The sequence below is a fragment of the Malus sylvestris genome, chromosome 10, assembly GCF_916048215.2.
Source record: "Malus sylvestris chromosome 10, drMalSylv7.2, whole genome shotgun sequence".
Taxonomy (NCBI): domain Eukaryota; kingdom Viridiplantae; phylum Streptophyta; class Magnoliopsida; order Rosales; family Rosaceae; genus Malus; species Malus sylvestris.
In genome coordinates, this window is record NC_062269.1 from 23576656 (window position 1) to 23592032 (window position 15377).

The 15377-nt window shown below is 37.4% G+C and overlaps 2 protein-coding genes across 3 annotated transcripts; both read right to left on the reverse strand.

Moving 5' to 3' along the window:
- Positions 1–471: 471 nt before the first annotated feature.
- Positions 472–1727, reverse strand: LOC126587291 (dehydrin COR47-like). 2 transcript variants are annotated; one of them, XM_050252326.1, is made up of 2 exons: positions 1456–1727; positions 472–1131 (listed from the first exon to the last, which is right to left on the reverse strand). In XM_050252326.1, the coding sequence occupies exons 1-2, from the start codon at positions 1471–1473 to the stop codon at positions 655–657; spliced, it is 495 nt and encodes a 164-aa protein (XP_050108283.1). In that variant the 5' UTR covers positions 1474–1727; the 3' UTR covers positions 472–654. The 2 variants fall into 2 exon arrangements, with proteins under 2 accessions (XP_050108283.1, XP_050108284.1); XM_050252327.1 differs by having other exon boundaries at positions 472–1126; positions 1449–1727.
- Positions 1728–3377: 1650 nt separating this feature from the next.
- Positions 3378–5315, reverse strand: LOC126584334 (lysine histidine transporter-like 8). Its single transcript, XM_050248745.1, is given in 5 exon segments — positions 3378–3389; positions 3981–4049; positions 4547–4614; positions 4785–5079; positions 5154–5315. Coding segments are annotated over 5 exon segments (606 nt in total).
- Positions 5316–15377: the final 10062 nt, after the last annotated feature.

Consider the following 15377-nt stretch of genomic DNA (forward strand, 5'->3'; position numbering starts at 1 on the left):
TTTGATAAAACTAAACTGCGAATATCAAATAGCTCAACTGTTATTAGTTGGCTAATTTTTTATATGAATGATTCTTAAGAAAGGAATTTAAAAGCTGAATGGTTTTGATCACTGGATTACTTCCCGAAAATAAATGACCTTATTTAAGAGCATAAGTAAATAATTTTTAATGGAGAAACGAGCAAGAAGGTAAATATATAGAACATAGAAGACTTGCATGTAGAAATTTAAGTGAATGCTAAAAGCGTATGAAGAGTCACTTAGTAATATGGTCTAGTGGTATTTCTCTTCACTTGTAAGTGAGAGGTCTTAGGTTTAATTCTCGCCTAAAGCGAATTTGAACCACATGTTGCTAACCCATTGTGAGGTCAAGTCCACCCTCCTCCCCTTTGTGTAGTTAATATTTCTTATCCAAAAATAAATATAAAATAAAATAAAATAAAAAACCCACCAAGCACTTCTACAAGTACAAAGGATGAAGGATCATAAATATAAAACACATTACAAGTAAACATACAAGTACAAAATCCCTAAAAACAGAAGACAAAACAAGCAAACACTTGTACAAGTACAGAAGACCCTAAAACCCTAAAACAAACACATTACAGGCAAACATCAAAGCTACTGCATCTTTAATTGGCTGCATGATGCATGCTAATACTCCTTGTGCTTCTTCTCTTCATTCTTGTGACCCCCAGGGAGCTTGTCCTTAATCTTTTCCAAGACCCCTTTCTTTGGCTCGCTGTCGTGGGAATGCCCATCCGGAGCGTGATACTCCGCATGAGCACCATTTCCAGCCTCCTTGTGCTGTCCCGGAAGCTTTTCTTTGATCTTCTCGACAAATCCCTTCTCCCTAGCACCATGCTCAGCCACTTTGTGCTGTCCCGGAAGCTTGTCCTTGATTTTCTCTACAAATCCTTTCTCCTCAGCAAGATGTTCGGCCTCCTTGTGCTGTCCCGGAAGCTTGTCTTTAATTTTCTCTACAAATCCCTTCTCATCACTGTGTCCGTTCTTTGCTGGAACGGATGCATGGTAAGCATCTCCCTCTTCCTTGTTGCCTGATACCTTCTCCTTCATCTTACCCTTAAGTCCCTTCTTTTTATTCTCTCCACCTTCTCCGTCACTGCTAGACTGGGAAAATAAGCAACATATAGTTTATCAGTAAAGATTGAAAATCAGATTCTTGAAAGAAAGAAAAATCACTAAGCATGTGCTGCAGTTGAAGCTAAAAAAGAAGTGAACCCTTTGATAAGCTTTGGATACACTAATTCTAGGTTCAGAAAGAACCAAAACATCACGGAGAATCAATGCACAAAACATTGGGAGAAGTGTAGATGGAGAAAACTGAGTGAAAATATCTACCGAAAAATGGTTATATGGTGCATCTAACAGTTAGTCATGATACTAATTGTTTGAGAGTATAGTTTTATGATAACGAAATCAACGACAGCTCACCGAGCTAGTCACCGCCATGGTGGTGGAGCTTTTCAGCTATAGTAGTGTGCTTCTGCTGCTCTTGCTCCTCGTGGGGTTTCTCTTCACTGTCCTTCTTCTTCAAGAAATCAAATATCCCGCAACCTTGAGCTTCTTCTTCTGCTCCCTTTGATTGCGTCTGACTCTCTTTCGGGTACTGATCTGCCATACTTGTTGACGCTAGCAAACACGAAAGTGTAATCGAATGAAAAGAAAGCTTTGAACTTTATCTAAAGTTGGAAATGGCGATTAGTTAACACTGCTCTTTCACGCATGTTTTAAGAGCAGATGGGTGTTGGTATTTATACAGAAATACTTCAAGATTTGTTAACAACTATGAAATGTACCAAGACTCCTTACGTGATTAAAAAACGAAAAGAAACGTAACATTTGCATTGGAGAGGAGAAAACTCAGAAGGTCGGTGTGGACGGTGTGCGGGATTCTGCAGTTATCAAGAGTTTTGTGCATGGTTTTTGAGATCAGGAGATTAAAAGGGATTAATGGTACGCTTAACATAATCACATGGATGTTTTGGTCGGTGTTTGGGTTGGGAAGCTAACTTTTTAGACTAAAATAGTCATATTTAATTTTGTTAATCTTGAAATCAGCTATCAAAGCATATTGCAGAACTGTGTTCCAACTGAACATGCGTCAACCCTCAATCCAAGTGAATCTTAGTTTTCTTAAACTTTGGTCTGAAATCCAAGACAAGAAAAATTTTATACGTCTCAAGCTCTCTTAGAGTACACTTAAATTGCTGGAATTAACATGGTCTTACTCAGGTTAGTGTATTTTCGTATTACATGAATTATGGATAGGAAAATACTTGTCAACAAGTACTTTTCTCTTTATAGACAAATCACAGTTTAACATGTGTGTATAAATTTTTCTTTTGTATTTTTGAAAAGTCACTTATCAAGAAATTTTTGGTGATTGTCACATTGTGCTACCAATCCATACCATGCTTGGGTCCATGACATACCAATCATGTTGCCCAACCATATTATAACATGTGGATTGGTAACAACACATGATTTTGATACCTTGTTGTTTGCAGCATATAACTAATTAGGGTATTGGCTTTAATACTGACTTGTATTTGTTAATGTTCAAAGCTGGAAGTCAACAAAAACTAGTATGGTCAACTCTTAGTAGGCTTGGAATGTAAAGCTAGATTATGCAAAAAAGAATTTAAGTAGTTCACCTCTGAAAATGGGCTAGGTGCACTATAGTGATCTGACATATATGTGATATGAATTGTAAGAGCACTTTACAAAAATGTAATGAAATTTTCCTCTCGTGGATCAAACCACTTATAAGGGGTCCATGGCCTTTTTATATAGACTCTAAGTGAGCCCTAAAAATCCTCGGCTCTTAACTCTCTCATCGCCCTACCATTTAATGGGCTGAACACACAAATGGGACTTATACGCTATTCTTCCACTATCCACTCGACATGTGAAGAGGAAGTGACATTTACACAGAGCTACTGCATGATTTCCCAGGTCAACGCGTGACAAGCACAAAGCTCGTTATAGAAAGGTTGAAAAACACTTTACTTGAGCGCTAGGTCTGACACTATTTATGACTCTTTATAGACTTCTGTTCATGTTGATGGCCAACATGTAACTCTGAGTTGATGCCCAAATAGACCTATCTCTGGATCTTTGGCCAAAATTGTCAAGTTTGCCAATTAGACTGAGCGGTCAGAAAGTACTTTAAGCTCTGCGCTTGTCTCTTCTTTTTAATAGATAATCCAATGCTCTGAGTGGTCGTTTGATGGTGGTCGTCCTTCGTTCTCGTAAGTGGGGCTTTGTCATCGGGACTCCTTTATGCTAGTGTCTGGATCCTCTTATTCTTTAGTGGGCTCTTTCCAGGCCCATCTCTTCGGTCCAAAAAACAATTATTTAAGACCCTGCGTTAATAGTGTTTGATACAGTAATTGTCAGATATAATTCATGTCAATTCGCATACCAGGAAATACCAATCATATTAAAAAGACAGTTTATTGCATGGATGATGCAAGCAAAGTAGTTGTCAATTACTTGAGTTGGTAAAATTGAGCAAAAAGACTAATCAAAAGTATCAGTTTATCCGCTTAATTACGAAGTTTTCTTAGGAAGGCTTGAAGAAGTTGGCATTTAAACTCCACGCTGCTGCAGCAACAAAAAGAAGGCTCAAAAGAAGACCAGAGCATCCAAGTGCCATGTTTGTAAGACGTGGTTTCTTAATTGCAATCCACATAAACATATGTCAAAGGTACTGATACAAACCCTCCAATGAGAAGTAATAGGTATCCCAGGAATGTAAATGCTACTGATATTAAAAAAAATAAAAAAATCAGTCCTCCGAAGAGAAGGCGAATAACTATCTGAAGCCATCTCAGGCATCTCTCCTTCTTCCAACTGGTGTACTTGATATTCATAATGTCAAAAGCTACCATGCCATAGATTTGGTACGTCGTTAAGCAGCTGATGATGATTACTATGTAAATTAGCCCAAGCACATGTTGTGAGGTGTTATGTCCATGAAATTCTGATACTGCTTTTAGCATAGCTCCATTTGTGTAGGGTATCTGTATAAATCAGAACATATTGATAATTTGAGTTTGAGATAATTGGAGTTTGAGATATTTTGCAGTTAACGAAGAAAAGAAAACGGAATGTGCAAAATCCAACTATATATGGCCAGAGGAAACATATATTCACATGGCTATGTGTACATATGCCATTGTTCCTCCACTCCACATTCTCTTATGAGATGGGTATTTGGGCTTGTGGGTAATGTCCGTCACAGTCGAGAAAGTTTCCCTTGCATCGCATTACAAAATCAAACTACAATAACTTTGTACTGACAATAAGATCAGGGTTAATATTTTGGCTCATAATTTTCAATGTCCATCTTTTGTTGATAAATTAATTTCTTTTTAGTAATGTGACTATGGCATCAATAATGTCAATATCGGCATTGATACCACATTGTTACATTTTGTTATTGAACTGTTATATACCAATGTTATTGATGGTACAGTGACGGTACTTAAAAACAGACATCATGTCCAAGAAAACTCACCTGCATCTCAAGGATAACGTTGTGGCCTATGAATGGGAGAACAATGATGCCAAAAGCATTCAAAATCGTAAAAAAAAAAAAAGGAAAACTAATGAAAATGACTTGAAAACTTTGAGTTTTAATAATAAGGAAAAAATAAAGGGTAAAGTAAATAGTACCAGGATTGACTTTTTAGTGTAAAAATGTAGTTTTTCGTTAAAGTGAACAGTACCGGAAGTTTTTCGTTAAAATTCCTTAAAAAAAAATCTATCCAGTTTGTCGTACATCTCCGGTGGGTTGCATGAAAGGCTACCAGGCCTGCCAGCCCAAATCAAAGTACAACATGCAATAGCTGTGGTAGCACCAATCAATGAGACCCAAGCTATGTAGTTCAAGTTGGGAACAATAGCCATGCACATGAGCAACAAGAAGCACTCTACATTAGTCAATGACTTGGCATCACAGTTTACCCCATCGTTGCACCCCGTTTTGATGAAAAGCTTTACGGTTCCACCTCCTATGATAATTAGCTGGACACATGTACCAGCTGATAGCTTTTGACCTAAAAAAGCAGAAATCATAGGTATTTAGTGCATTATATAATATGAAATATGAATAGTCTGTACACATACAAGTATACGCTGCATTTGTGTTATTACTAACCGAAGGCTGTCATTGCTAGGTCAATGTATATACCACAACGAGTTCCAAAGTCGGATTTGTGCTGTACAAGCAACCATATCGTGTAGAGCTGCCATTTAAATGCCAGTGACAAGCAATGATTCCCCATGCCCTGCAATGTAATACAACCATTGAAAGATGTTGGGAAATTAAACTAAGAGCTAAGGTTGTGTTGACTGACAAACATACAATTTCTTACATATATGTATTCAACTATGCATATGTAACTTTCTAGTTTTGACCCATATGAGGCTGTCAAATTGGCTTTTGCTTGTTATAAATAATTACATTGTTATAAAAGCAGTGTGAATGCTCATTGAAAAAGCAATATGAAAGGAGACCTCGAAAGATGATTAAAGTTTACTATTCATTTGATGACTTTGGTTCCCATTAATGTATTAAAATAACTCATATTTAGGGTTTGTTAGGTCTTGACTTTTGACTATAGAAGATTGAATAATAAAGGAAAGAAGTGAGGTGAAAAACATACGGAGGAAAGGAAAGGAAGAGAGAAAAGAAAGAAGAGATAGAAATAAAGAAAAGAAAGAAGAGAGATGTAGAAGAAAATATCAGTGAGCCAGGCTAGAGAGAAGAGAGAAAATAGTGAGAGTTATTTTTTACTCTTATTATTTCCAATAATGAAAGAAAGTACTACTGCTGCCTCGAGGATGTAGGCACACTGGTTGAACCTCTGTCCTCAATTTCACAACATGTTATCAACACGAGAAGTTTTCGTGTAAGTGGAATGCACACCGCCATAAATCTGGTGAAGAACTACTTATCTCTCATCTATGTTGACTCGAATCTCACAGATAAGAAAATCCTTTTATTTTATCCTCATACGACTAATTTTCTTAAATCAAATATATGTTGTTGTTGCGCACTAAAATAACAAAGTTTGCTCTTAGTGAACTGGTGTTTCTTTGTTTACTTTCATGCAAAGTTGTGGGTTCAAATCCTTTCACTACCCCGAGTGTTCTATTTCGTGCATGCTTTTAAGAAAAGAATGATATATATATATATATATATATATATATATATATATATATATATTAAATAAACAAAACATCTTAATCAAACTTTTTAAACTAACACATGTTTAGTCTAAATAAGTTAAAAAAAAAATGGTTGGGGATTCTAGTTACTCCTACTGTTGTGGCTTATTTTAATCTGAGAAGGGAGAGAGGTAGCATGGCAGAGAGATGTGTTTGTAGTGTTGTGTAGATGATGTTTTATCCCCCCTAAATAGTGCCTTTATTTATAGTAATAAGGAAAGGAAGAACCTTCTCTTTCAAGGAATACAAGTCCTAATAGGGAAAAAAAAACTAGTATCAAATCTAATTTAGAATTTACATAATCACACTTTAATATAATGTTTATTTATAACACTCCCCTTTAAGTGTGTAAATACTCAAGTAGATTTTCCATCATATAGAGTTGAGAAAGTCGACTCGTTGACACTGATTATGGGAACACACTAGTCTCAAAGTAGTAGGAACTTGCACATGGAACTAAGTCTTAGAAAAAACCCAATGGTTATGGTAAAACCCGAATAGGGACAAAACCCATAGTCTAAGGAAATATACGTGAGTAATGCAAAGTCAAATAAAACGTCTATGAGACATCAACAGGGATATAATCAACCCAAGGTGGGTGCCTCGCCAAAACCTTGTTAGGTAGAAAAAACCCAGTGGGGAAAATGCTCCTAAACGTAAGGTAAAAGAGTACAATAAGATCAAGCAAGTATACTTTAGGATACGCCTCCTGAGTTTGACATAACTCGAAGGAGAACTAATAATGTTATAACTCAGAAAGTTTACGTATGCCTATTTCTTGAACAAGCTTCTGAAACGTTGCATTCGGTAGTGACTTGGTGAAAAGGTCCGCCATGTTGTCTTGTGAACGGATTTACGTGACTTCAATCTTCTGTTGCTCTTGCTGTTGATGTGAGAATAATAACTTCGGCGTAATGTGCTTGGTATTGTCTGCTTTGATGTAACCCTTCTTGAGTTGTTCGATGTATGTTGCGTTATCTTTATAGATCATCGTCCAGATGTCAACGACAAGGTAAAGATCGCATGATCTTCTAATATGGATCATAACTGCTCTCAGCCAGAAGCATTCCTGAATAGCTTTGTGTAAGGCAGGCCCGACCTAGGCCCAGTGCCACCAGGGTGGTTGTCTAGGGCCCAAAATTGAAAGGGGCACAAAAAAAGAATCCAAATAACTAGGTATAAAAAATTAAAATAAAAAATTGTCCAGAGCTCAAATAGGGGCTGGAAGGCAAGAGCCCAAGTTTGACAAAAAGATGAAAAATAGCCCAGGTTTTGGGCATTTAAAAAAAACAACATAAGGACCACTTGTCCCTAATTAACCCTAACTTCCAAATACATCCACCTTTTTTTCCCGATTCCCCACCCCACTTTGCTTCCCACTTCCCCATCCCCACTGCCCTGCTGCCTCTATTCTTTTCTCCCAATTCCATTGGCTGCAAATGATTCATTGTTTTCCGAGTTGGCAACTGCAAGCTGCTGCGCTGTAGCTTCCAAGCCAAACAGGTCTGTCTCAACTCAGCGTCATTCACCATTCAATGCATTCACCAACCCTTTTGAGTTTTGTGGTAAACTAATTTTTAAATTTTGAATTATCAATACATAATCTATCATAAAATTTTGCAAGTGACATAGAATTATATGATAATTGATGTATATAAATGTTGTTGTTGATGAATTGAATTATTTGATTTCATTTCATTTCAAACCCAATTTTTAGGTTCAATTTTATTTATTTTTATAATATGTTAGACTATGTGTTAGTGCTTTTATAATATATATAATAGATGTTAGTGTTTTTATAATAAATAATATGTGCTGGAATGATAATTTTGATAGGAAATTTTTGTTATATCATGTGTAGGTAATTTTTGCAAACAAATTATTGAAGCCATGTCTTTTAGGAAACAACTCTCTTGATGTTGCTATAAAGGCATTGAAAGCACTTGTTATGTTTTTTGAAAACTACAGAGAAACTGATTTTGCTTCTGCCATGAGTGATGCTAAAGAAATTGCACTTGATTCGGAAATTGACCCTATTTTTCAAACTAAACATCATAGACATAGAAAAAGACATCATGATGAAGTTGATGGTAATGAGATGGAACAGCAGTCTGCTGAAGAATTAATTAGAACATATTATTTTCTTGTTATAGTGGATATTGCTCTTTCTTAACTGAAACACATGATTGAACAGTTAAAGGTTTTTTAATATATTTTTGGCTTCTTGTTTGATGCACCGAAGTTAATTTCATTGGATGATCAAAAGCTAAAAGAAAATTGTATAAATCTTGAAGCACATTTGAAACATGGAAATACCATGGATGTAGATGAAGCCAACTTATGTTCTGAATTACAGGTTTTGCAAATGATGTTACCTGAAGAAGCATTTCTCTCTAATAACCCTTGGACATCCATGGAAATGGCAAACTTAGTAAAAGAAACTGACATGTGTACTAATGTCTTGATTGCTTATCGTATACAATTGTACCTGTGACTGTGGCATCTGCAGAAAGAAGTTTTTCAAAATTGAAATTATTAAAATCTTACTTGCGAACCACTATGACTCAAGATAGGCTAATGGATTAGCAATCTTATGCATTGAAAAGGATGAGATTGAAGACTTGGAGTATGATGATATAATTGATGATTTTGCTTCAAAAAATGCTAGAAGACAATTTCTTAAAGGTTGAAATTTCAAGGAGCTTTTCTAGGAGTGGTTGTATATGATTGTACTTTTGATTGTTGGGGTTTAGGTATTATGTCCCCCCGGTTGAATATTTTCTCAAGTAATATAATTTAGGCGTGAAGGCCAGCTCCCCAACTTTTACTGGGTTCTAGCCCTTGTTAAATACTTTTTTTTTTAACATATGTTTTCGTATTAAAATGGCATATTTTGAATTTTCGCACAGGGCACCAAAAAAATCATGACTGGCCCTAGTGTAAGGTGAGTATTTTAGCATGGTTAGACGAAGTGGCAATTAAGGTCTGTTTAGTTGACCTCCAAGATATTGTGGTGCCTCTAACGGTAAAGACGTAACCCGTTTAAGAACGCGCCTTCTGCAGATCAGATAAGTAATTTGCGTCAGCATAACCAACAAGGCGAGAATCGACTCGAGATAAGGAGGTGCGGCATCACTCAAGGATCTGTAAAGATAAAACAGGTCCAGATTCGTAGTACCCTTAAGGTAATGAAAGATGTCTAACACTAGTCCAATGCATACGTGTTGGTGCATTACTGTATCTTGCCAACAGATTAACAACGAATAAGATGTCAGGTTTAGTGCATTAAGCTAAGTACGATAAAGCGCCTATCGCATTTAGATAAGGAACTTTGGGTTTCAAAATCTCTTCATCAGCCTCCTTCCGATGAAAGGGATCTCGTTTTTCATCTAGCAATTAAACGACCATAAGAGTTCTCGAGGGCTTCATTTTATTTTCGTTAAAGCGGTGCAACACCTTCATCCTAACGGTGTAGTTTGATTGATGTACTAAGATTTCATCCGAACGGTGCTCTATCTAGAGACTAAGACAATATTGAGTCTTTCCTAGATCTTTCATCTTAAACTCCAACTTCAGGTGCGAGGCAGTTCTCTTGAGCTCTTCAAAAGTTACAATGAAGTTCATGTCATCAACATAAACTATAACAATCGCAAAATTGGAATGTAACTCCTTAATGAACACGCAAAGGCATAGTTCGTTGTTCATGTATCCCTGACTAGTCAAATACTCACTAAGACGGTTATACCACACTATGCCAGATTGCTTTAAACCGTAAAGTGAATGCCTCAATCGAATTGAGAGCGTGTTCCGAGGTTTAGAAATATTTGATCCAGTTAATGTAAGTCCTTTGGGAACTTTAATATAAATTTCCGTATCAAGATCCCCATAGAGATACGCAATTACAACATCCATCAGCCGCATACTCAATTTTTCGAAAACTACCAAACTGATAAGGTAGCGAAAAGTAACCATATCTATAACGGGTGAATAAGTTTTGTCATAGTCAATCCCGGGGCGTTGTGAGAAGCCTTGTGCAATAAGACGAGCTTTGTAATGCACAATTTCATTCTTTTCATTACGCTTCCAAATGAAAACTCACTTGTAGCAACGAGCTTCACATGTGAAGGAGTATGAGATACAGTTCCAAACACCTTATGTTTCACAAGTAAATTGAGTTAGACTTGGATTGCTTGTTTCTAGTTTGACTAATTAGTTCTACGTCACATTCATCAACGAAACGAGGTTCAATGCCATTGCTCAACATGATCTCAGTAGCTATTGCATATGCTAATACATCGTGGATAATCATCTCATTTCTCCACTAACGACATAAACTACAACAATCACAAAATTGGAATGCGACTTCTTAATGAACACGCAAGGGCATAGTTCATTGTTCACATATCCCTGACTAGTCAAATACTCACTAAGACGGTTATACCATATTATTCCAGATTGCTTTAAACCATACAGTGAACGCCTCAATCAAATTGAGAACATGTTTCGGGGTTTGGAAATATTTGATCCAGTGGATGTAAGTCATTTGGGAACTTTCATATAAATTTTCGTATCAAAATCTTCATAGAGATACACAGTTACAACGTCCATCAGCTGCATATTTAGATTTTCAGAAACTACTAAACTAATAAGGTAGCGAAAAGTAACCACATCTATAACGGATGAATAAGTTTTGTCATAGTCAATCCCGGGGCGTTATGAGAAGCCTTGTGTATTAAGACAAGCTTTGTAACGCATAATTTCATTCTTTTGATTACGCTTCCGAATGAAAACTCACTTGTAGTAACAGGCTTCACATGTGAAGGAGTAAGAGATACATGTCCAAACACCTTATGTTTCACAAGCAAATTCACTTCGACTTGGATTGCTCGTTTCTAGTTTGACCAATTAGTTCTACGTCAACATTCATCAACGGAAGGCGGTTCAATGTCATCGCTCAACATGATCTCAGTAGCTACTGCATATGTTAATGCAGCATGGATAATCATCTCATTTCTACACCAAATATCATCCAAGCTAGTATAATGGACCGAAATCTCTCGATTCTTGAGAGGTGGATTCCTCTCTTCAAGGACGCTTACGAAATCTAGAATTTCTTCATGAGTTGTATAGAATGAGTATGTGACAATCGAATTCACGATAGGCTCAAAGCCTGTGTCGTGGATTTCCTCTTCCAAGGGTGTAAATCCTTTGAACCAAGAAGTCTGCCACACTTTTGTGTTGGGGCAAAGGATTGGCTAGCTGCTAATGTATATGGATCGGCTAAGTTAACGTCTCGGGCCTCTAGGAGGGAAGTCCATCATACATTTGGTACATCCATCTTTGCAAGCACATTTGCTGCTAGAGTATGTGATCTTGTCACTTGCACTAGATCTGTGAAGGTATGTGGCATGCTCTGAGCTACGCTTTGAAGATCTATTATGCTTTACAGTTCAGTTTCAAACTGAGCGATACAGGAATCTAAAGAGACAAAGTGGGAGTTATCCATGATAATTCGTGTCGTTCTTTATGAACAGTGACATTCTTATCTCCTCTTAACGATGAGAAGATTGTCTTATAGAAATGACAATCTGCGAAATGAGTGGTAAAAAGATCGCCTGTCAAAGATTCTAATTAACGAATAATTGAAAGAGAATCATATCCGACATAGATTCCTATCATTCGTTAATGCCCTATTTTTGTACGTAAAGGCGGTGAAATCGGCACATAGAACGCACAACCTAAAATGCGTAGATGCGATATGTTGGGTTTGTATCCAGTAACCAATTGAAGGGCACTATATGGTTGGGTCGCAACAAGCCTTAGTCGAACCAACATGGTTGCGTGCAATATTGGATGACCCTAAGCAGCGATCAGGAGCTTGGTACGTATAACCAATAATCGAGCAATCATTTGTAAGCGCTTAATGAATGCTTCTGCCAGGCCATTCTAGGTGTTAACATGGAGTACAAGATGCTTAATTTCAACCTTAACTGACATACAATCGTCATCAAAAGTTTTAGATGTGAATTCTCCAGCATTATCCAATCAAATAGATTTGATCTAATAATCAGGGTGGTGGGCTCTAAGCTTGATAACCTGAGCCAATAGTTTGGAGAATGTAGTTCCTTGTGGGCAACAAGCACATGTGTGACCAACGTTTGGAAGCGTCAACTAATTCCATAAAATATCTAAATCGTCCGTAGAGAAGGTGAATCAGTCCACAAATGTCCCCCTGAATCCTTTATAGAAAAGTAGGAAGATTCAAGAAAATCTTGTGATAAGAAGGCTTAATAATAAGTTTTCCCATATAATAGGTTTAACATGTGATTCCTTGAATCGAACCTCAACTTTGGGGTTAGTGGATACCCGTGTGAAGATTTAAGGATACGGCACATCGTTGTTCGTCTAGGATGTTCCAAATGATCATGCCAAAGTGGCTCTCTATAAGGCGTATGGTTATAGTATACAGACCACTCAGGATATGCTTCATCTTCTCTAGAATACGCTTATGGCCATCTTCGTAGGAAGTAATTCAACTCCATTTTCTACATAGGTTTCAACTTGGTAATTATTGTCTCGAATGTCCTTGAAACTCAATAACGTTCTTCCAAAACATGGAGACTAAAGTGCCTCATCAATGGTCAAGATTGTACCATTGGACAACATTATAAGTGCCTTACTGTATCTTTTGATTAGGTTGGATGGGCCTGAGAAGGTTGTCATAAGTGCATTCTTAGGTATGAAGTTAGTGAAATAAATGCGTTCACCCAAAACGGTTGGCATGGTTACACTATATGCCAAACAACTAACTTTCCCACTAGTCATACCTACAAATAAAAATTAATTTGAATCAGTCACATGCATAAAAGTTCTAAAAACAAATATCCATTCAAAATAATTTAAGTATTTAAGGATGGTAATTAAAAAAACTTAATATCCAAAAACAAATCACCAACAAATAATCCAAACATAAAGAAAAAATGTTCAAACTTAAACCAAAAACAAGGGGGTTTGGCCACTTAGTTGAATTCAGCCCAGGGGTATAAAATTCAACTAAAAATAGTTCATGCCTAATATTCTAATCTTTCGTAGAGGTAACAGTCTCTTGAAAATCAGAAAGCTCCATCTTGGTACTTTCGATTCATCCACTTGCACAAAGTTTGATTAAACTTCTTACGACGAGAATGGTATTCAGCTACAACCTTCTGGGGAGCAAGGCAAACACGGGACCAATGGTCCTTGAACCACAACGGTAGCACATATCTGCATCCATGGTATCAGGTGTTTTGCCCTTATTCTTGAAGTTTGGGGTCTTGGGAGCTAGGTTAGAACCCTTCTGGGCTTGGTTTCCTCCCTTAGATGGGCATTGGCTCTGTTGACCTTGACGAGATGGCTTCTGGCCACCCCTACCACACATATGTTGGTGTTTTGGGCGTTGGTTTATGTTATAGTGTGCTTCAGGCACAGTAGTTGCCCAAGTAGGTCGAGCTTGATGATTCTTCATTAACATCTGATTCTGCTTTTAGCAAGAGTAAAACAAAGATCAAATAAAAAACTTAGTGAATTTCTGAACCCTATATTGTTACTGCAGGACAATATTGGTGGTAGAGAAGGTCGAATTGGTCTTCTCCAAGAGATCCTTTTCGACTAAGTTCTCATTGCAGAACTTGAGAAGTGATCGGATTCGACAAACTTTAGAATTATATTCCTTCAAAAACTAAAAGTCTCGGAAGCGCATATACTGCCAGTGGTGTCTTACTTCAGGTAAGAAGATGCCATTTTGGTGATCGAAGCGATCAGCCAAAGCAACCCAAAGTGCTTGTGGATCTTCCTCAGTAAGGTATTCAGTTTGCAGTGCATCATGAATGTGTCTTCAGATGAAGATCATTGCAGTAGCTTTCTCAACTTCGCCAACCAGGTTGTCCATCTCATCTTCAATGGCGGGACGCAAATTCTTTGCAGTGAGGTGGAGCTTTACATCTTGGACCCACTTGAGGTAGTTTCTTCCAGAGACATCTAAAGTGGTGAAGTCGAGTTTGTTCAAATTCGACATGTCCCTATCACAAAATAAATAGACAAGAATGTGGTTAGTGTAATGGAAAAAAAATCAATCCATTCACATAGGAGTAGAACATTCAGGTTCTAATAAACATTTATTGGTTTAATGTTACATGAAAAAAGCTTCGGGTTTTCATGGGTAATGTTTTTAAAGAAAACTTCAGGTTTTCAAACAATGCATGTTTCTAGAAATTTCAGGTTCGAAAAGAATTATGAACTTCAGGTTCATATGTTCTTGCAGACAAACACAAATAAATATACAGAAATATGCAACAAAAAACATGCAAATAGATCTTCAGGGTCTGCATTTATAATTGAATTAATTATTTGGACTTCAGGCCAAAATTAAAGTGTGGGTGAAAAATTATAAAACCCAAATTGTCTAAAAAAAATAGGCAATAACACTTGGGGCCCAAAACAAAAAACAATGGACCAAAGTCCACAGATGGGCTAATTAGTTATGGATGTGCGGCCCAGGCCCAAAACCTGGGCTGGGTATAAAATGGGCCGAGCAAACAGAAAAGCCCAAATCGCTGGGTAAGATCCAAGAAGGCCCATTAAGGGCAAGATCCGCTACTTAGTAGCATAAGTGATCCCGAGGACGCAATCCAGTGTGTCGTGGGGCAGGTGCATCGAGTCACTAGCGGCTAGCTAGGATCAGGTGTGGCTCGATGTAGGGAACACCAAGAGTAGGGGTCAAGAGTAGAGATCGAGGTTGGGCTTGCAGTAATGAGCCCAGAAGAAAAAAAAAAGATTTTTTTTTTTTGCCTTTGTCAAGGCTAGGCCCAATAAACTAGGGTCGAGCTTAAACCAAGATATCCTAGCAAACCTAGGTGTTCTCACCAGAGAAAATGACTGGCATCGCCACTACAGGTGGCCAAATCTTGGGTAGGGAAGACTTAGGGTACCCTCGTGGGTTGTTAGCGATCGTAAAGGCGAACAGAGATAGGGAAATCTCGACGTTTCAACCAAAAACATTAGAAATTTAAATCAGAATTTCGAAAAAATCAATGAGATTCGAAGGAATCTTGAGCAAGCGATGTCAAGGACGAGTTGCA